This window comes from Lutra lutra, chromosome 17, assembly GCF_902655055.1.
Source record: "Lutra lutra chromosome 17, mLutLut1.2, whole genome shotgun sequence".
NCBI lineage: Eukaryota > Metazoa > Chordata > Mammalia > Carnivora > Mustelidae > Lutra > Lutra lutra.
Genome location: NC_062294.1, coordinates 49,040,828 through 49,061,072, shown reverse-complemented (window position 1 = coordinate 49,061,072; position 20,245 = coordinate 49,040,828). Strand labels below are relative to the sequence as shown.

The following is a 20,245-nucleotide window of genomic DNA, read 5'->3' as shown; positions in this document are numbered from 1 at the left end:
TCAATAGAAACAAACCGTGAAAAAGGGTATTTAAATGAGTTTTAATGGAAAAATCGCGCGTTTATAAAATTAAAGGGTATACTTCTGCAGAATAAGATCCTATAAGGGTTTTCACTAAATTGGGAACAGGTGCTGATTTCCAGGTGGTGGGGTTTTTTAATTTTTTTTTTTAATTTGACAGACAGAGATCACAAGTAGGCAGAGAGGCAGGCAGAGAGAGAGAGAGAGGAGGAAGCAGGCTCCCCGCGGAGCAGAGAGCCCGATGCGGGGCTCAATTCTAGGACCCTGGGATCATGACCTGAGCAGAAGGCAGAGGCTTTAACCTACTAAGCCACCCAGGCGCCCCAGGTGGTGGGATTTTTGAAGCTTTCCCCTCCTTTGTATCACGGGTGGACGGCGATTTGCCTTAATTGTCGTTGACATTTCACTGTTGTTTTATCTCCATTGCGATTGTTATTATTGTTGTTTTAAATAAATGGCAAGCGTGCAGGTGGCCCCCAACAGGACCACGGATCCCCCAGGCAGCTTCCCGGCGCGGCGCCACTGCGGCGCAGGGACTTCTGGGGGTTGTAGTCCACAGGCTTCCTGCGCATGCGCTTTGGGCAGAGGCGCTCGCTGTGGGCGACATTGTTTGCGGCGCTGAGGTGAGTCAGGTCCCGACCGCGCCCCCTTCGGAGGAGTCGGGGGTGATGGGGATGGTGGGGTGTGTAGCTGTGACCCGGCAGTGTCGGCGGGTGGGAGGAGTTGGAAGCAGGGACTGGTGGCCAATGAAAGAGCCCCCTCGGCGGGGCGGAGTGTTGAGGGGCTCGCCCGGCATTCCCTGGGAAGAGGTGGGAAGAGGTGGGATGAGCTTGAGCTCGGTTTGGGGGTCTGACTGCGCTAGCACCGGTGCAGGTTTCGGGATAGGGGCTGTGCATCCCCGCATTGGGGTTGGTGTCAGTCTTGGAATGCGCATCTCTGGCCCGGGGCGGGAACAGGAGGGCGTTGGCTCAGGAGGATAATGGTTTGGGCCAAGTGTCCCTGACTGCGGAGAGGGATCCGCTCAAGCAGTTTATCTCCGAGTATGGGGAACCACTTGGGCGGTACATTCCTGGCCTTGGCTTGGGGGGCGATTCGGGCTCAGCAGCCCGAGGTTCTTGGAGTCTTGGATTCTGAACGCTGTTTTTTGGGATGTGGCAGTTCCGACTCCGGGGTGGGGTGGCATCTTTGTTCCCCCAGACTGGGTTCACTTCTTGGTGGGTGTTAAGCCAAAAGACACAACCAAGAAAAAAAAAAAAATAGGAAAAGGAAGGATTTTACTTGCAACGAATAAAGGAGAACACATTGCAGGGGGTGGGGGATGGGATATTTCCCAAAGCAGTGTCTCCTGGAATAACAAAACTGGGGAAGTTTTAAGATTTTTTTTATTTATTTGACAGACAGAGATCACAAGTAAGCAGAGAGGCAGAGGCAGGCAGAGAGAGAGAGGGAAGCAGGCTCCCTGCCAAGCAGAGAGCCTGATGCGGGGCTCGGTCCCAGGACCCTGAGATCATGACCTGAGCCAAAGGCAGAGGCTTTAACATTCTGAGCCAGCCAGGCATCCATCGGGAAGTTTTAAGATAATGGTGCATACATATTCTTGGAGGGGCTTGTGCAATGGGAAATTCAGCCTGGAACTGGGGGGCACAAGTTATCTTAGGTGGTAGAGTTCAGATCTGATGGAAGTCCTGAGGGCCGGCAAGGATCAGCATCATCAATTCCCTGGCTCCAGTTGGTCTGTTATCGGGGTGCTCAAAGGGGTTTAGATCCTAAAAAGAGAACTCAAGAACGTGCTTCTGGTCACTCTTCACGTTTGAATGAGCCCTGCAAATTATTACAGTTGATTGATTGTCCCTGATAGGATCAGGCTATCTCCTGTCCTGATAGTGGCTGTTTATTCTTCCATTCTTTTGTTCCCTTAAAATTATTAACTGTTTAATTAATAACTCTATTCTGCAATTTCAACATATCCCAGGAAGTTCTTCGAGGAAGGTGCTTTGGGCACATAGTGCCAGTCAGGCTTCGATCTCAAGATGGCTGGGACCCAGAATGACTAAAATGATTTTTTTTTAAAGATTTTATTTATTTATTTGAGAGAGAGACAGTGAGAGAGCATGAGCGAGGAGAAGGTCAGAGGGAGAAGCAGACTCCCCATGGAGCTGGGAGCCCGATGTGGGACTCGATCCCGGGACTCCGGGATCATGACCTGAGCCGAAGGCAGTCGTCCAACCAACTGAGCCACCCAGACGTCCCTAAAATGATTTTTCTTAATGTCAAGAAGCTATGTCTCATCTTTCTCGGGGGACCTCTAACTCTTTCTCCGTACATCTTGACTTTTCTCCTCTCTCTAGTTAGAAATCCGAATACAGTTTAAAGAGAACGACCCCAACATATTAACCCCATCCTCACCTTACATGTTGTGGGGCAGGGAATGCAAACTTTGAGGCGTGGAAGACAAAGAGCGAACGGCGGATTGTTCGATTGCTGTCAACAAATTAGAAATTTGAGTACTGACTCTACATTTGATAAAATTGGAGAATTGAGGTTAATTATTTTAGGTGTAATATTAGCACCTTTAAAACTATTTCATACCTTTTAGAGCGACATGATGCAGTATTTCTGCTTTAAACAATGTGATGAATGTGGTGTCAGGGATAGACTTCCAAATAATTCACGAGGACGTGGGGAGGGCTAGACATATAGTTAAATCAAGAGAGACCATGTGGTGAAAATTGATTAAGCTGCATGATTGATACCTGGAGGGCTCATTAGACTCTCCTGTCTACCTCTGCATGGGTGTGAAAATTTTTTTAAAGATTTTATTTATTTATTTGACAGAGATCACAAGTAGGCAGAGAGGCAGGCAGAGAGAGAGGAGGAAACAGGCTCCCAGCTGAGCAGAGAGCCCGATGCGGGGCTCGATCCCAGAACCCTGAGATGATGACCTGAGCCGAAGGCAGAGGCTTAACCCACTGAGCCACCCAGGCACCCTGGGTGTGAAATTTTTATGATGAAATATTTTCCAAACAGTTTTCCAGTTAGCTAGCTAGGGAGTGTCCTGAAGAAGCATAGAAAGGTTGGATTTACTTTTAGTTGCATATAGTATGTGGGGGCCAGATGTTGTGAATTCCCCCTCAGACTAGACCCCTGGGCCCTGGGAGTCACTGTGAGCTCCGTGACCATGCTTCAGGTGTTTTAATAAAATTCGGAGGGTTTTTTTTCCTAAGGAAATTGATTCATAGGTGTTTTATGTCTTTTGTCTCCTGTGAACGAGATAATTTTATCTTCTAGCTCTGCACCTCAAACCTAATATTTCCAAAACTGAGTCCTGATCCTCCATAGAACCGGCCCCCACCATCCCCATTTCTGTAAATGGCAACTCCATCCTTCCAGTCCTTGAGGTCAAAGCCTCTACTCCCCGCTTTCCGCCCCAGATGCAAGTGATCAGCAGATCCCATCGACTGTATCTTCAATAGAAATTCAGACCCCAGCAACTTCTCACTACCTCCACCTCTGCTTCCCTGACCCAAGGGCCCATCATCCCTTGCCGGCGTTATCGGGAAAACCTCCTACCTGGTCTTCCTACTCCCCCTCTTGCCACTGCTAGTCCCTCCTTAACAGCAGCCAGAGGAATCCTGTTGATACCTAAAGTGAGATCATGTCACTCTCCTGTTCGCGTTCCTCTCGTTGTTGCCATCCAATGAGAGTAACAGCCAAAGTCCTTGAAATGGCCTAGAAGACCGCATGCCATGTGGCCCACATTTCCTTTTATTTCATCTCCCAGTGCTCCTTCCCTCGCTCACTCCACATCAGCCACATGCCATGTATGCTGCCACCTCCAGGTCCTGGTGCTTGCTGTTCCCTCCGTCTAGAATGCTCTTTGTACCGATGCTTGTCTTGTTCACTCCCTTGCTTCGTTAGGTCTTTTCCTACAGATCACCCCGGTGAGTCTTCTGAACACTCCATTTCACTCCCGATCCCCCTGCCACCCCCCCTTTTTTGTCTCCATAGTCCTTATCACTGCTCTATCTTCAGTGTCCAGATCACTGCCTGGCAGAGAGTAGGCACTTAATAAATATATGTTGAATGAGGAAATGCCATCCTTGTTCTCCCTGAGTTTATAGCAAAGGTGGAAGAGAATTATGCAGCCACAGTGTAGTGCTTTGAGAGGAGAAATGCCAGCCACGGTAGCTACCTGCCACGGTCTGAGTGTTTGTATCCCCTGAAATTCATATGTTGAAATGCTAAGGCCCAGTGGGGTGGTATTAAGAGGTAGGGCTTTGGAAGGTGATTATGGCATGAGGGCAGATCCCTCATGAACGAGATCAATGCCCTTATAAAGGAAGCTCTAGAAAGCTCCCTACTCGTTCAGCCCTGTGGGGATGAAGCAGGAAGTCTGTGATCCAGAAGACAGCCCTCCCTACAAGGTGCTGGCACCCTTATCGTGAGCTCCCAGCCTCCAGGACTGTGGGAAATAAATTTCTGGGGGCGCCTGGGTGGCTCAGTGGCTTAAAGCCTTTGCCTTCAGCTCAGATCATGACCCCAGGGTCCTGGAATTGAGCCCCACATCGGGCTCTCTGCTCAGCAGGGAGTCTGCTTCCCTCTTTCTCTCTGCCTGCCTCTCTGCCTACTTGTGATCTCTCTCTCTCTGTGTCAAATAAATAAATAAAATCTTAAAAAAAAAAAAAGAAAGAAATTTCTGTTGTTTGTAAACCACCCAGTCTGTGGTAATCTGTTAAAGCAGCTTTGAAGGATGCAGACAGTACCTAATATAGTGGGGGTTATCAAGGAGGGCTTCCTGAGGAAGTGACTCCCAAATCCAGACTTGCAGGATAATAATAGCTACACAGTGTTCAGGCTCTTTGAGATTCTCCAGGGTTTGGCCCCTGGTGATGTTCCCAGCATTATCTCAGCCACCTGGCCCTGCGAGTCTGCGTCCTGGCCTTTGATGGGACCCCAGCATTCCGCACTCATGTTTTTTTTTCACCCGCAAGGCCACCGTTGCTCATTAGCCTTTTCCTTCCCTGTCAGTTTGGCCAGTGCCTGCTGTTTCCTCAGGCCTCAGCTACAGCTCAATTATCATCTCTCCAAAACCTTCCCTGACAGCCTGGGCCCCTCCCGGGGTGCGCTGGGTTCCTGTTCCCTGGGTCTTTGTTCGGTCTTGTGGAATGTGTGTTGCAGATCTTCTCGCGTTCCTGTGAATTTATTTGCTCACCTCTCTCCCCCCTAGTTTGCCTACCTTGAGATGGGACTGGATTTTACTTTGACACCTGGAGCACTTAGCGGGCAGTCCAGTACATGAGGGCGGACACGTATCGACTGGTCATTGTATGCCACGCACTGCCTCGAGCACTTCCCATGTGATGACTTACCAAGTTCCCACATGACACTGAGAAATAGGTTCTCTCAACATCCTGTCTTTACACGGGAAGGAACTGAGGTACCAGGAGATAGTTTGCCCAAGGGCATATAGCCAACCCAGCAGTGTGGCTTCAGAGTCTGGTTTTTTTTTTTTAAGATTTGATTTACTTGAGATAGAGAGTAAGAGACAGAGAGAAAGCACACAGGACGGGGAGAGGGGCAGAGGGAGAAGCAGATTCCCCCACTGAGCAGGGAGCCTGACAAGGAGCTCGATCACAGGACCTCAGGATTATGACCTGAGCCAAAGGCAGATGCTTAACTGATGGAGCCACCCAGGCGCCCCCCCCCCCGCTTTTTTTTTTTTTTTTTAACAGCCAGGGTCCGCTGCCTTTTCCCAGAGTCAGCAGTGAATGCGTGGGTCACGTATGGGCAGTTTTCCTTGCACTTTTGATATCATGAGCTGATCTTTTCAGTCTGAGAATTAAGTCTGGAAAAGGCCCAGACTTGTCCATTCATTGGTTTATTTGGCACCTGTTACATGCTAAACTTGCCACATGTACGTGAACAGTGTAATTTCCATTCATCAGGAGCACACATTACAAGAGAGAAAGCAAAAAGTAACCAGAAAAAGGGCCGTACAATATGAAAAGTTATAGTGGATGTGAGTACAGGATCCTGTTTTCTGATGAAAGAAGAATGACCCCCATGGGCGGGGGACTCGGGAAGATCACTAGAAAAGCCCTCTCATTGTCCTAATCTTTGTGGTCACTTGGAGTGGCCAGTGATAGGCTTTGTCACATTCACGCAGCCATGTCTCGGTAGTCTTTGAGTTTGTTTCTTTGTTTTTTGAAGATTTATTTATTTGAGAGAGCATGCGGGAGTCAGGGGGGCAGAGGGAGAGGGAGAGTAGGTTCCCCACTGAGTGTGGAGCCCATGTGGGGCTTGATCCCAGGACCCTGAGATCATGGTCTGAGCTGAACCAAGAGTTGGATACCTAACTGACCACACCACCCAGATGCCCCTTAGATTTTTAGGATTTCCTTATTTGGTTTTTTTTTTTTAAGATTTTATTTATTTATTTGACAGAGAGAGAGAGAGATCACAAGTAGGCAGAGAGGCAGGCAGAGAGAGAGAAGAGAGGAATCAGGCTCCCCACTGAGCAGAGGGCCTGATGTGGGGCTCGATCCCAGGACCCTGAGATCATGACCTGAGCCGAAGGCAGAGGCTTAACCCGCTGAGCCACCCAGGTGCCCCAAGATTTCTTTATTTGAAAGGGGGAGCAGAAGGAGTGAATCTTCAAGCAGACTGTGCACTCAATGAGGGGTCTGGCGTGGGGTTCAATCCCATGACCCATGAGATCACAATCTGAGCTGAAACCACGAGTCAGATGCTCAACTGACTGAGCCCCCCAGGAGCCCCTGGTCTCAGGTTTCTGGACAGGCTTTCTGAGGGAACGACTGCCGTGCCCATTTGTGCAGGTTGGGTTCTGCACAAGGAGACCACAGTGAGGCTGTGCCATTCACATAGAAGACTCATACACAGTTTTTCAGCAAGGGGCAGCAAAAGTGCTTTCTCTGTTCTGACAGAAGCAGTATATTATAATAATTTCCAACAAATGGGAGAAAAACATCTTGAAGAAGGGATGCATTTTTCTAATCAGTCTAAAGGCGCATTGGCAGGGGCTAGAGACAGCCCTGCCTGCAGTCCAGCCTCTGGCCCTTAGGGCTAAAGTTAGATCTCCTAGAGTCCTTCAGCTCAGATACTCACAGATCAGATATATGACTTTGTCATCATTACATGACATTTAGTCTCTCACACACATGGAAGAAATGGCCTTTATCCTGTTCCCCAGACAATTACACTTGATTGCTAGGTATATCCAGAAAAGTTCAGGTTAGTCTCTCTCCTCGATCCTGAATGCTCTAGAAATTCTGAGAAAAAGAGCCAGGAATCTGGAAGCAGGACTTTGGGGAGAACTTGAGGCTTGTATTTCCGATTGTGTTTCCTGGCAGTCGCAGTTCCAAATTCAACTTCTGCTTTTCTGTTGGGTCTCCTTCCCCTCAAGAGGTCGCTGTGAGCATCTGATCTCTGTCCTGCCGCAGCAACTCCCATCCCAGTGATGGCTGGGTTGAGTGAGCGAGAGGAGCATTTGTGGGAGAGAGCTGTGTGCTCCTGGGCAGGTGGAGGGGAAACAGGGGTCTTGGGGCATCATGTGCCACTTTCTCTCAGTTACCCACCTCCAGATCGACTTCACCTTTCCACCCTGCCATCCACGCCGAGAGCCTGCCACTGCCCTCTGGCCTGGTTATCCTTGGCCAGTGGGAAGTCCCAACAGGAGAGTTTGAGAGAGAGAGAGAGAGGGAGGAGAGTGAATTGAAATATCTGGTCTCCCCATTTCTCTCTGTAGGCTCCCTGCCCTTCTCAACAAAAAGTTACAGTTCCCATCAGGGACCTTTTGCACACTCTGTTCCAGGTCCAGGAATCTCCCTCCTATTACCCACTTCAGGCCCAGATGTAGTAATGGCACCTGCCTGTCACTCCTCAGCATGGTGCCTTCTCCCCCATGCCTTCCTTACACCCAGCCTACACCCCTGTAAGTAGTCTGTTTATTAACTGCCCGCCTCAAATTTGAATGTGCCATCTGGTTCCTGCCCGGGCCCCGACTTCATAAAGGCAGGGAGGGCTTGAAACCAGACATCTGGGAAACCAAACTCCCTCCCACATGTGTGTGGGTGCGTGTGTGCACATAAGTCAAGCTGACGCATTGTTGGCTCTTAGGAGAGAACCGGTTCTGGAAGCAGAGAGCCCGATGTGCTGTGTCTTTGTACGTGCATCTAGTATGTCAGGGCTGTTTCTGTTTTTGTGTTTGTTAGTCTCAAGGAACACTGAATGCTTGACAAATGGCAAGACCTTTACCAGGTACAGCAGATAAAGGATGAAGGCTTGGTTATGTCATCAGGATTTATAGGCTTGTTTTGTTTTGTTTTGGACAAGTTAGGGAGAAATGTTATTTGATAGGTTTTAACTCATATAAAATTATGTGATTGGCCCTGTACTGAGAGGTTTAGCAAGTCTTTGTTGGAGCCCAGAATAAGGGTGATTAAAGCTTTCTACTAAAGGCAGGGAAGGGGTGGGGGAGAGTGGAGGTTTGCCAAGAGTCATTTCATATTCTATTAACCTGATTCTGTTACCCTGTAAGCTGCCAGAACTTGTAACTCAGGGGGTGACCAGCAGACAGGTGCCCATTGAAGAACTAAATGTTAGTGCTCTCTGACTGGATAATCTCAGAAATTGAGTGGAAACATTTAAAAATCAGTATAGCAGTTTCAGTAATCATGTGATAATTGATGAATAATTTTTAAACAGGCCTGTAATTTGTATGCCTCAGTATTTCCTTTTTCTAGAAATTTCTTTTAAATGGTGTTTTACCAAAATATTAGTTGGTGACAGATTGAAAATAACCGTGAAAAGAATATGAAACCGGTCCTTCACCACAGGTAGTTTGAAGAAAGCATTACTTGAGAGGACAGAGACCTGGTTTTTGGTTTTTATCTTTTAATCTTTGAGGTTCCCACAGTGCCTAAAGCAGAAATTTCATACACTAAGTTTCTCCTGAAAGGCCAGAGGCCACCATGGTTATAGAGTTTATCAGACAGGAGATAAACACTGCAGTCAAAATGGTGACTTGAGAAGAGTTTAAAATAAAGGGACAGTTTCCAAAAGTGCAGACAGGGTGTGGTCATCAAGAAAGGATATTGTAATGTGCCAGATCTGGTCTCACAGAAGGGTAACTTCCTGTCCCTAGGATGGAAAGACTAAAGGAGGAAACAGTTACCAGACCTGGGGAAAGATTTGAGACAAGGGCCACAGACAGGCTCTTTGACCTTTGGTCAAGGGACATGAAACAGAGCTGGTCCAAAGCAGCCCCCAGGGGAAGACCTGGGGGAATAAATCCTCTGATTTCAGGTCTGTCCCGTTCCCAAATCTCTGGCCAACTTTCCCTATTGGCTGAACTCAACTAGAAGCAGGAGGGCAAGGGGATTCCCCGTTAACAGGCAGGATGGAGAAGAGACTTGAGTGGACAAGGAGTCACCTGCATTTAGGATTGAGTTCTTAGTTCAGGAGCCTGTGAACTTTCCCAGAGCAGAGAGCATGCCTTTCATGGCGTAGGTATATCGTCAAGTATTTGCAAAAGTGACGGGGCCCCAGAGGATGGAATGGGGGCTGGAGGGAGATCATTCTGGAAGACAAGAGTTAAGATCTGAGCTAACTGAAAGTTTTTCAGAGCAAGTCTCCTACGAGAAAGTGGACACAGAGGGAGGTCTGCTGTCATTCTGAGATCCCTGTCCAAGTCAGGAATTCTGGAGCCTTTTTTCCAGAGTAATTAGGATATGGGTGACGCCAGCACATTCACAGGTCTACGAACAAGAAAAAGTGTGGACCCAAAGGCTTGGGGAGAGAGATAGGAGTTCTACAAGAATCCGGGTGGAGTGGGGGCAGGGGAACAAGGCTTGAGGAGATGGGAGGGAGTCTCTTGGGTATGAGAGAGGTAAAGTGATCTCGGGAGAGAAGAATGTGTGAGAAAATTGTACAGACAAGGAGAAACCAGGATTCACTCAACAGTTTGTCAAACCCGTGCTCTCATGGATTCTTTCTTTGCAGCTCTGCTTTCTCAGGATCCTGCTCCTTCCAAGAGGAAGACAGTATGATTAAATTCCAGGTAAGTTGAGGTTTCCTTTCTCTCTCTTAAAGGCCAGTGTCACTTCTGAGGAGCTGGACACCTCGATTCTCTGAAGGGAGGTCGCCCATTTCTGAGGGACGGCTCCATGTTAGGCACTTTGCCTTGCTCATAACCGCTGTGGGAGACTGGTGATGTCACTCCCTTTGCAGATATAATGAAACAGGCTCTCAGATGTCCAGATGTCCAGGTGAAGTTCACACACAAGTGCCAGTCCATGAGCTGCTTATCACTGAGAGATCAATAAAGCAATCGAGAGTAAGAGTTCAGAAACTCTTTTGCAAAAAGATTTATTTATTTATTTATTAGAGAGATTGAGAGAGAGAGTGGGGGGGGCAGGGGGAGGAGCAAAAGAGAGGGAGAGGGAGAAGCAGACTCTCCACGGAGCATGGATCCAGCAGGGCTGGATCCCACCACCCTGAGATCATGACCTGAGCCAAAACCAAGAGTTGGTCACTTAACCAACTGAGCCATCTAGGTGCCCTGCATTCAGAAAGCCTTGTAGCAATGCAGTATTGTCACAGCCTCTGAGTGCATGGTTGGGGTTGGTATGTACATGACCACACTTGGAGTGGCACTTGGTCCAGTCCACATCAGTAGCAAGATCTGAGTGTGGATGTATCCATCAGGGTTCAACCAGTGAAATGGAAATAGTACGAGATATATATTAAGATTTGTAAGAAGTTTATTTTCTGTGACTGTGGGGGCTAGGCAAATCAGAAATCCTGGGGCAGACTGGAACTCTTAGACATAGACTGATGCTACTGTCTACAGGTAGAATTTCTTCTCTTAGGGAAGCCTCAGTTCTGGGCTTGAAGCCCTTCAACTGATTATACCAGGCTCACCCAGATTATTTAAAATAGTTTCCCTCCAAGTCATCTGATTATGGGCTTTAATCACATCTATAAAATATCTTCACAGCAACACCTAGATTAATGTTTGCTTCCACAATAGGACTATAGTCTAGCCAAGTTGATGCCTCAAAAGACCATCAGAGAGTAGAACAAGGATTTTTTTAAATCATGAAAAATATTTTAATTATGAAATTACTCAAAAAGAGAAAATAGTACTGTGAATCTCTGTGTGTAGTACCCATAGTGCAAGTTTCAACATCTTGCCACATCTGCTTAATCTACCTTTTCCATTTTCCTTTTTTCTTTCCCAAAGCATTTTATTTTATTTTAGGGTTTATTTATTTATTTGAGAGATAGGGAGAGAGAGGCTTAAGCAGACTTCACACTGAGCATGGAGTTCGATCCAGGGCTTGATCTCATGACCCTGAGATCACAACCTGAGCTGAAACCAAGAGTTGGATGTCCCAAAGCATTTTAAAAGAATACCCTGGATAACATGTTATTTCATTTTGTATCGGCTTTGTTCTGAGCTCCCACTCACTTCCATCTTGCCCAGGTCCACACTGAGTCCCATTAAGTGCATTTTCCATCTTACGTTACTGCCAATGACTGTTTTACCAAATGTTTCCCACTGTATCATCCAGGGGCTACCATATTTTCCAGGCTCTGATAACAGTTTCTCCAAGTGTTGCCACTGGGTCCCCAAATATCACTGGAGGTATTTCTTTGGTAGTGCTCTGTTTATGGTAGCATCTTTGTACTGGTTAGCATGGACGTGATGGGTGCGGGAGAGGGCCAAGGAAGCAAGTGGAACCTGCCGGACCTCTGAAGGCCTGGGCTCAGAATGGGAACAAGTCACAGGGCCAAATCCAAAGTCGGGGGCAAGGAAGTACGCACTGATCCTTGTGAAAGTGGGGAGCGTGAGGGGATTTTGCTGAATAGCAGTCTAATTTACCACTGTCTATTTCTACCGAAAATACAAAAGAAATGGCTGAGATTATCAGTAGTTCTTGGGTATCATCTAATACCTCCGCAATAATCAGTTCTCCCTGATTATCTCAAAAATGCCTCTTTTTGGTGTCATTCAGTGGGTTCCTCTAGCTACAACGTTTCCTATAGTGGGAGCACTAAGTGCTTGAGCAAATTTAGGTTCCAGATTTTACAAGAGGACTTCATAGATGGTGCTGCATGCTAAGAAAACTATTTTAAAATCTTTGATTATATCTGTATTGGTTTATACATTTGGTCTATGAGTATTTTGGGACTGTCCTTGTACCTGCATTGTATGACAGTCTCTGCATGGGACCCCAGCGAGGGACCCGCCCAATGGCAAACGGTGGTGGAAAATGGGTATTTCATTTTTTTTCAGACAGTTGAAGCCAAGAAGGGAGTAGGGGGTTAGGCTGGGCAAGCCTGCATTCCTAACCCCTTCTCCCTAGTGTCTGTCCCACATCGGCTGTTTGGGTATCTGTACTTCCTGGCCCACTCACTCCAACTCCATTTTGTCACCTCCCACCGAGGAAAGCAGTGCTGCTAAGATATACCAGGGGGGTTAGGAACAACAGAAACTTACTTTCACAGCTCCGGAGACTAGGAAGTCCAAGAACAATGTGGCAGATGTGGTGTTTGGTGACAGCCTACTTCGGATTCATAGGTGGTCATCTTCTTGCTTTGTCCTCACATGGCAGAAGGTGTGAGCTCTCTGGAAAGCCTTTTCTGAGGGCCCTAATCCTGTTCATGAGGTTCCACTCTCATGACCTGATTACCTCCTAAAAGCCCCACCTTTTAATACTATCACCTTGAGGGGTAAAATGTCGACATATGAATTTGGGGGGGACACAAGCATGAAGTCCATAATGCCCCCCCTGGTTTTTGTTTTCAATAATTGTCAGGTGTTTTTTTTTTTTAATTTATTTATTTGACAGAGGGAGAGAGATCACAAGTAGGCAGAGCAGCAGGCAGAGAGAGAGAGGAGGAAGCAGGCTCCCTGCTTAGCAGAGAGCCCGATGCGGGGCTCGATCCCAGGACCCTGAGATCATGACCTGGGCTGAAGGCAGAGGCTTAACCCACTGAGCCACCCAGGTGCCCCCAGGTGTGTGTGTTTTTTTTTTTTAAGATTTTAATCTATTTATTTGACAGTGAGAGACACAGCAAGAGAGGGAACAAAATAAGGGGGAGTGGGAGAGGGAGAAGCAGGCTTCCCGCTGAGCAGGGAGCCCAATGCGGGGCTCGATCCCAGGACCCCGAGACCATGACCTGAGCTGAAAGCAGACACTTAACAACTGAGCCGCCCAGGTGCCCCAATTGTCAGGTTTAGGAATAAATTCTTTGTGAAATACGTCGTAACTTCTCACAACTGTGGTTGGAAGCATTTTCGAGCTGCGGAGTCTATGGAGAGGGTATATCTGTGACCATGTAACTGGGCAGTTGCTGACCCAGTTGAGAATAAATTATAATCATATTATCCATCCCTAAATACTTCCGTATGTATCTACTAAGAATAAGGGTGTTTTCCTACATTTCCACATTACTGACATCACACTCAAAACATTTCGTTTTTTATTCAAGTAAAATTAACATACAGTGTTAGAGTTTCAGGGGTACAATGTAATGATTCAACAATTCCATGCGTTTTTCATTTTTCGGTGCTTCTCATGATAAGTGTGCTCTTAATCCCCTGTTTTCCCCACATCCCCACCCACCTCCCCTCTGGCAACCACCACCAGTTTGTTCTCTGTATTTAAGAGTTTGGTTTGTTGTTTGTCTCTTTGTTTTCCTTTAATTATTTTTTTTCTTAAATTCCACATGTGAGTGAAAACAATATGGTATTTGTCTTTCTCTGAGTGACTTATTTCAGTTAACATTATATCATCTAGGTCCCTCCAGATGGCCAGATTTCATTCCTTTTTATGGCTGAGTAATATTCCATTGTATATATATACCACATCTTCTTTATCCATTCATCTATATCAATGGGCACTTGCGTTGCTTCCACATCTTGGATATTGTAAATAATGTTACAGTGATCATATGGCTGCATATATCTTTCTGAATTAGTGCTTTCATTTCCTTTGGGTAAATACCAGGCATAAAAACAAACTCAAAATGGATTAAAGACCTAAATGTGAGACCTGAAATCCATTAAATTCCTAGAAGAAAATGTAGGCAGTTATTTCTTTGACATTAGCAGTAGAAACATTTTTCTGGATATGTCTCCTCTGGGAAGAAAAACAAAAAGCAAAATTAAACTCTTGGGGCGACTCCAAAATAAAAAGTTTTTGCACAGAGAAGGAAGCCAGAAACAAAACAAAGATAGTTTACTGGATGGGAGAAGATAGTTATAAATGCTGTCTCTGATAAGGGGTTAATATCCAAAATATATAAAGAACTTACACAACTCAACACCAAAAAATGCCAAATAATCCAATTTTAAAAAGGAGCAGAGTACACAAATAGACATTTTTACAACGAAGACATGCAGACGGCCAACAGACACATGAAAAAGATGCTCAACATCACTCATCATCAGGGAAAAGCAAATCAGAACCACAATGAGGGGGCGCCTGGGTGGCTCAGTTGTTTAAGCCTCTGCCTTCAACTCGGGTCATGATCCCAGGGTCCTGGGATCGAGTCCCACATCGGGCTCTCCGCTCAGTGGGGAGTCTGCTTCTCCCTCTGCCCTTCTACCTCTTCCCCTACTTGTGCTGTCTCTTGTTCTCTCTCTCTCTCTCAAGTAAATAAATAAAATCTTTAAAAACACACACACACAATGAAATATCACCTTACACCTGTCAGAATGACTAAAATAAAAACACAAGAAATAACAAGTGTTGGCCAGCATGTGGAATAAAAAGAAGCTTTGTGCACTGTTGTTGGGAATGAAAATTGGTGTAGCCGCTATGGAAGGGCAGTATGGAGGTGCCTCAGAAAATTAAAAATAGAACTACCATATGAGCCAGTAATTCCGCTATTGATTCTACTGTTTTTTAATACTCAGTTGATGCTCAAATGGTCCCGAGTGTCCCAATAATTTCCTTTTTACTTAAAAAAAAAAAAATCTGGCAGCCCATGCTTCTAGTTGCTTTGTCTGCTTAGTCCAATGGAAGTAGATTAATCTGCCGTGACAGAGAAAATAAAATATCAAGTCTTGATGTATGATAGGGAATGGACACCCAGACACTACTAGGTCAGTGTATCAGCACGAACTTTTTGGAGGATGGTTTGGACAATATCAGTCAAAGTGTAAAATACCCATAACCCAAGAAACTCAGTAGTCTCTGGTCTAGGAGTTTATTTTAAAGATTTTATTTATTTGTTATTTATTTGACAAACAGAGACAGAGATCACAAGCAGGCAGAGAGGCAGGCAGAGGGAGAGGGGGGGAAGCAGGCTCCCCACTGAGCAGAGAGCCCGATGTGGGGCCCGATCCCAGGATCCTGAGATCATAACCTGAGCTGAAGGCAGAGGCTTTAACCCACTGAGCCACCCAGGTGCCCCTAGGAGTTTATTTTATAGAAATGCTTTTATAAGCACTCAAAGACAGATGTTCCTGGATGTTTACTGGAACATTCTTTGTGCAACTCCAGATGCTTAACAGGGACACAGGCAAGGAGGAGAAAAGAAGAAAAATTTGGGGGCGCCTGGGTGGCTCAGTGGGTTAAACTGCTGCCTTCGGCTCAGGTCATGATCTCAGGGTCCTGGGATTGAGCCCCACATCCGGCTCTCTGCTTGGCAGGAAGCCTGCTTCCTCCTCTCTCTCTGCCTGCCTCTCTGCCTACTTGTGATCTCTCTATCTCTGTCAAATAAATAAAAAATAAATAAATCTTTAAAAAAAAAAAAAAAAGAAGAAAAACTTGGCCTACCCAAAACTTTGGATTTCTTCTGTATTTCTCATTTCTTCTGCACTAGTAAGGGTCCATTCAGGACACAAAAAGGACACTGGCTATTTGAGCAGGAAGAACTTAATAGAATTGTTGACAAGGTATGGAGTCCTACCTAGTCCTATCTAGTCCTACCTAGGGGTAACTCAGTGGGTAACTGAGGGGATAGAGAGAACTCTACAATATCTTGGAAGCACCAGCTTTGGGAAGTAACTGCGAGCCTGGCTGAGGGAACCAGAGGGAGAGATTGAATCATGGGAACTTGGAAGTTTAGAGGATGGGCCGTGTGGAGCCGATATGTGAAGAGGAGGTGCTGGCTGGCGTCTCAGAGCTCAGCAAAGAAGCCTAGGGACCAGGGACCCAGACTTCTGGTATCACTAGGGAAAGGGACTGCTGCCACCAGCAGAGCATAGCATTACAGAGAGGATACCAGAACAGGAGGCAAACCTGCCAGGAACAAGTCCCTTCTTTCTCCCCAAACTTTGCAGGCTCCCTCTTGCGCCGCCTAGTGGCAGAGCCTCAAGCAGAGCCAGTGCTCAGATTCCGTGTGTTTGCAGAGTCCTGGCTCCCGCATTGCAAAGTGCGGTTTGAACTGGAGAGTTTGGAGCAGAAGGACAGCCACCTAAGGACCCGCAAAGCTTCCGGCTGTGCCCGTCCGCCAGTGCTCATCTGCAGATGGTCCATGTGGCGTGTGCTTGATGTTTTAGGAAACTGTGACCTTCAGGGACGTGGCTGTGGTCTTCACGGAGGAGGAGCTGGCACTACTGGACCGGGCCCAGATAAACCTGTACCAGGACGTGATGCTGGAGAACTTCAGGAACGTTGTCTCAGTGGGTGAGGACAACAAGCCTCTGTACCTAAGCCGCAAACCACAGGCCCTATTTCCTCAAATAATCAGCTGCAAACCAGATAGAATGTTCCAGCTGGAGCACAACGAGAAACTTTGGCCACTGGTGAGAATACCGGAAAGACGCACATGCCAAGGAGACCCCCGAAGTTAGTGAGTTTTAGCAGATGAATGTGAGCGAATGGCCTCCTGTGAGAGGTTGGTGAGGGAACCCTCAGGCTTGCACCCCGAGGCCCATGGGGTTGGTGGTACAGTTGGTGAGACCAGCCTGGCCTACTCTCATTTTAGGCTGTCATCTGCTCCGTGTTTCACAAAGCGAGGTTCATAAAGTTTACACACTACCAAGGGCCTTGGTCCCTTGGTTGCTTCTGCAGAAAACCCAGTGTTTTGGGCAAACTAGTGTTAAAGGAACTAAACCAGGATCTGGTATGTAGTGAGTGTGATACAAGTGTCAGCTGCTTTGCTTTCTTGTTGATAAATATCTAATTTTAATGTCACAGAGGTTCATGTACCTGCTCTATCTATTACCTTGGTTTAGTTTATGACATGGTTGCTATTCCTTCTTTTACAAAGGAAACAGCTGATGCACAGAGAAGTTAAATAACTTGCCCATGGTCACACAGCTTGTGAGAAGTAGGCTGCGAATGCTTCTAACTTGGCTGCAGACCCTGTGTTCTGTTTTGTTTTGTTTTTAGAAAGAGAGAAAGCATGTATGTGTACACGTGGGAGCAGAGGTGGGAGAAGGAGCAGAGAGAGACGGAAACTTAAGCCGATTTTGTGGCTCAGTGTGGAGCCCAAGGCAGAGATCGATCTCACAACCCTGAGATATGACCCAAACCTAAATCAAGAGTCAGACACTTAACCATCAGAGCCACCCAGGTGCCCCTAGACCCTTTAATAACCATGTGAAACTAAGTACCACGATGTCTATAGGTTATGGACATATGGCTAGTCTGCAGGATTCAACACTGTCAGTGAGTCTGAAATCAAGTTACTGTATCATGATCAGCAGGGTGTTTTTTTTTAAAAGATTTTATTTATTTATTTGACACAGAGAGAGAGAGAGAGAGAGATAGGCAGTATTTAGGCAGAGAGACAGGCGGGGTGGGGGAAGCAGGCTCCCCACTGAGCAGAGAGCCTGATGTGGGGCTCCATCTCAGGACCCTGAGATCATGACCTGAGCCAAAGGCAGAGGCTTAACCCACGGAGCCACCCAGGTGCCCCATGATCAGCAGTTTTTAAAAAGTAAGATAGATTAATGGACCAGAACACAAAAAAAATTTATCAGAGTATGTTGCATCTAGGAAGGTAAGTACCAGCTGGTAAAACTGCTTTGTTAAAAGTCAGTGTCTATTTGCGCATACCGGGCTGCGGTGCGGATGCTTTCCTTACTATGGATACTGTCGAAAGTACTGGAGAACTGCTCCTTTAGGCCTCTTGTGGGGAACTCCAACTTCCCCTTTCTCTGACACCACCTTACACACTAACGTCACTTTCAATCAAATGACTCAGAAACTCCTTGAACGAGAAGCCGTGTCCAGATGCTCCTGACCATAGTGTTCCTGCCATTCTGAAGCCCATTTTAGGGTGCCAGGGACCACCCTCCTCTACTCATCTCCATATGTTTTATGGCCCTTTGGCACAATCTTGCTTCTTGACAGGTCCACATTTTCCATTCTCCTAATTGTGGTTGTTTGAGATTCTGCAGTTATCTAAAGAGGAGATGTTAAGGAAATGGATTTGCAGGATCTTAGAGCCTGTGACTCTTGATCTTGAGGTCGGGAGCTCAAGCCCCACATTGGGAGTAGAGATTACTTATAAAAAGGATTACTTATTAAAAAAAGGAAAAAATTACTGGGTGGATTATAGGATCTTGGTGGACTTCATCTCTTCGTGGAATCCAGAGAAGCTCAGAGAAAAGGATGTCTCTTTAAGCCTGCCTCAGAGGTGTACATATGCCTCCCCCACCAACCCCAGGACCATATTTCACAATATTATCCCTAAGCAGTCCCCATTGCTGTTTTAGGCTGACCACATACAGTTGGGCAGGTTGTGCAGAAACATACATGATAATCCCACCTCATGTGACAGTAAAGTGAGACAAGACTTGTTGTTTATTTCTGCAACTTTATATGGTATCTTGGAAGGTCTTTGTGATCCTTTGTGTCTGTCATCATGTCCAGCACTCCCATTGTTGTCTCATATATACACACGCACATACCTTGAATCACGAGAGTCTTCCCCATACCTTTTTTTTTTTTTTTTGCTTTGAGAGAGAATGTGTGCAAGTGGGAGGAGGGGCAGAGGGAGAAGGAGAAGGAGAAGGAGAAGGAGAATATGGGCCTCAATCTCATGACCCTGAAATCATGACCTGAGCTGAAGTCAGGAGTCAGTTGCTTAACCAACTGAGCCATCCAGGCACCCCTTCCCCATTCCTTTTGTAGAAAAATGATTAAAGATGTTTTATCAGCTGCGTTTATAGGAGGGAGGTGAATTTCTTTCTTTATAAATTGTTCCCAAGATTTCTTTTGATTACTCTGCAATATCTGATTTTAATGGGCAGCTCATGAATTAGAAGTACCATGATTCTGATGGTTTCCTATATCAACAGGGGCCACCCCCATCCTACTTCATTTCTCAAAGCCTCTGGAGGGATGACTTCCTCGTTCTCTTAGTCAAATTCTCTTTCTCCTCATAGGATACAGGATTAAAAACAACACTTCACCTCTTCAGGGAAAAGCATTGAGTTATCTCTCTCAAGGAGTGCTCTACTGCTGGCAGATTTGGAAACAAAGGATCAGTGAATTAACTGTGAGTCAGGAGTATGTCATGAATCTTCAAGAAGATTGTCCCCAATCTTTAGAAGATGTTTCCCTCTGTGAAGAGTGGGCGGGAGAGTCTCTTCAGGTTTCTGAACATGACAACTATGTAATAAATGCCATTAATTTAGAAAATCAAGATGGCGCAGCAGGGAAAGGCATGATACAGGCTTCTACCCCAGAATCTTGGCAGGAAGCCAACATGATGACTGAGACCCAGAATTCTCAAGGACAATATGAGGGAATTCATGTGGAAGAGAGACTGTATGGATGTGCTCAGTGTGACGACGACGTCAGTCAGACATCATGTGATCATGATGATTCCCAAGAATGTAAAGAGGAGGAACCTTGTAGATCCACTGACTGTGGGAATCCCTTGGCTATGAAATCAACAGCCAAACAATATAACATGGGCCCTGTGGTACCACGACCTATCAAATGTCATAACCATGGTGTGGGCTTCGTAGATGGTGCAGACTCTCCTGTTCATCCCAGCACTCACATAGGAGAAAAGTCTTGTAGATGTGACCAGTGTGGAAAGGACTTTAGTCAGAACTCAGATCTTACTGTTCATTCTAAAACTCGTTCAGATGACAAAGCTTATGAATGTCAAGAGTGGGCAGAGGGCAGCAAGCAGAACCCAGCCCTTCCCAGATATCAAAAGGGCCCCTCGGGAGACAAACCCTATAAATGTCTCGAATGCGGCAAGGTCTTTAGGCGCTACTCCT

General features: G+C 46.3%; 1 protein-coding gene across 1 annotated transcript; it reads left to right on the top strand.

The window, feature by feature from the left end:
• The first annotated feature begins 591 nt into the window (after positions 1–591).
• On the top strand, positions 592–19,553 carry LOC125088557 (zinc finger protein 235-like). The gene is made up of 4 exons (XM_047709763.1): positions 592–644; positions 10,042–10,099; positions 16,559–16,804; positions 19,397–19,553. The coding sequence occupies exons 1-4, from the start codon at positions 592–594 to the stop codon at positions 19,442–19,444; spliced, it is 405 nt and encodes a 134-aa protein (XP_047565719.1). The 3' UTR covers positions 19,445–19,553.
• Positions 19,554–20,245: the final 692 nt, after the last annotated feature.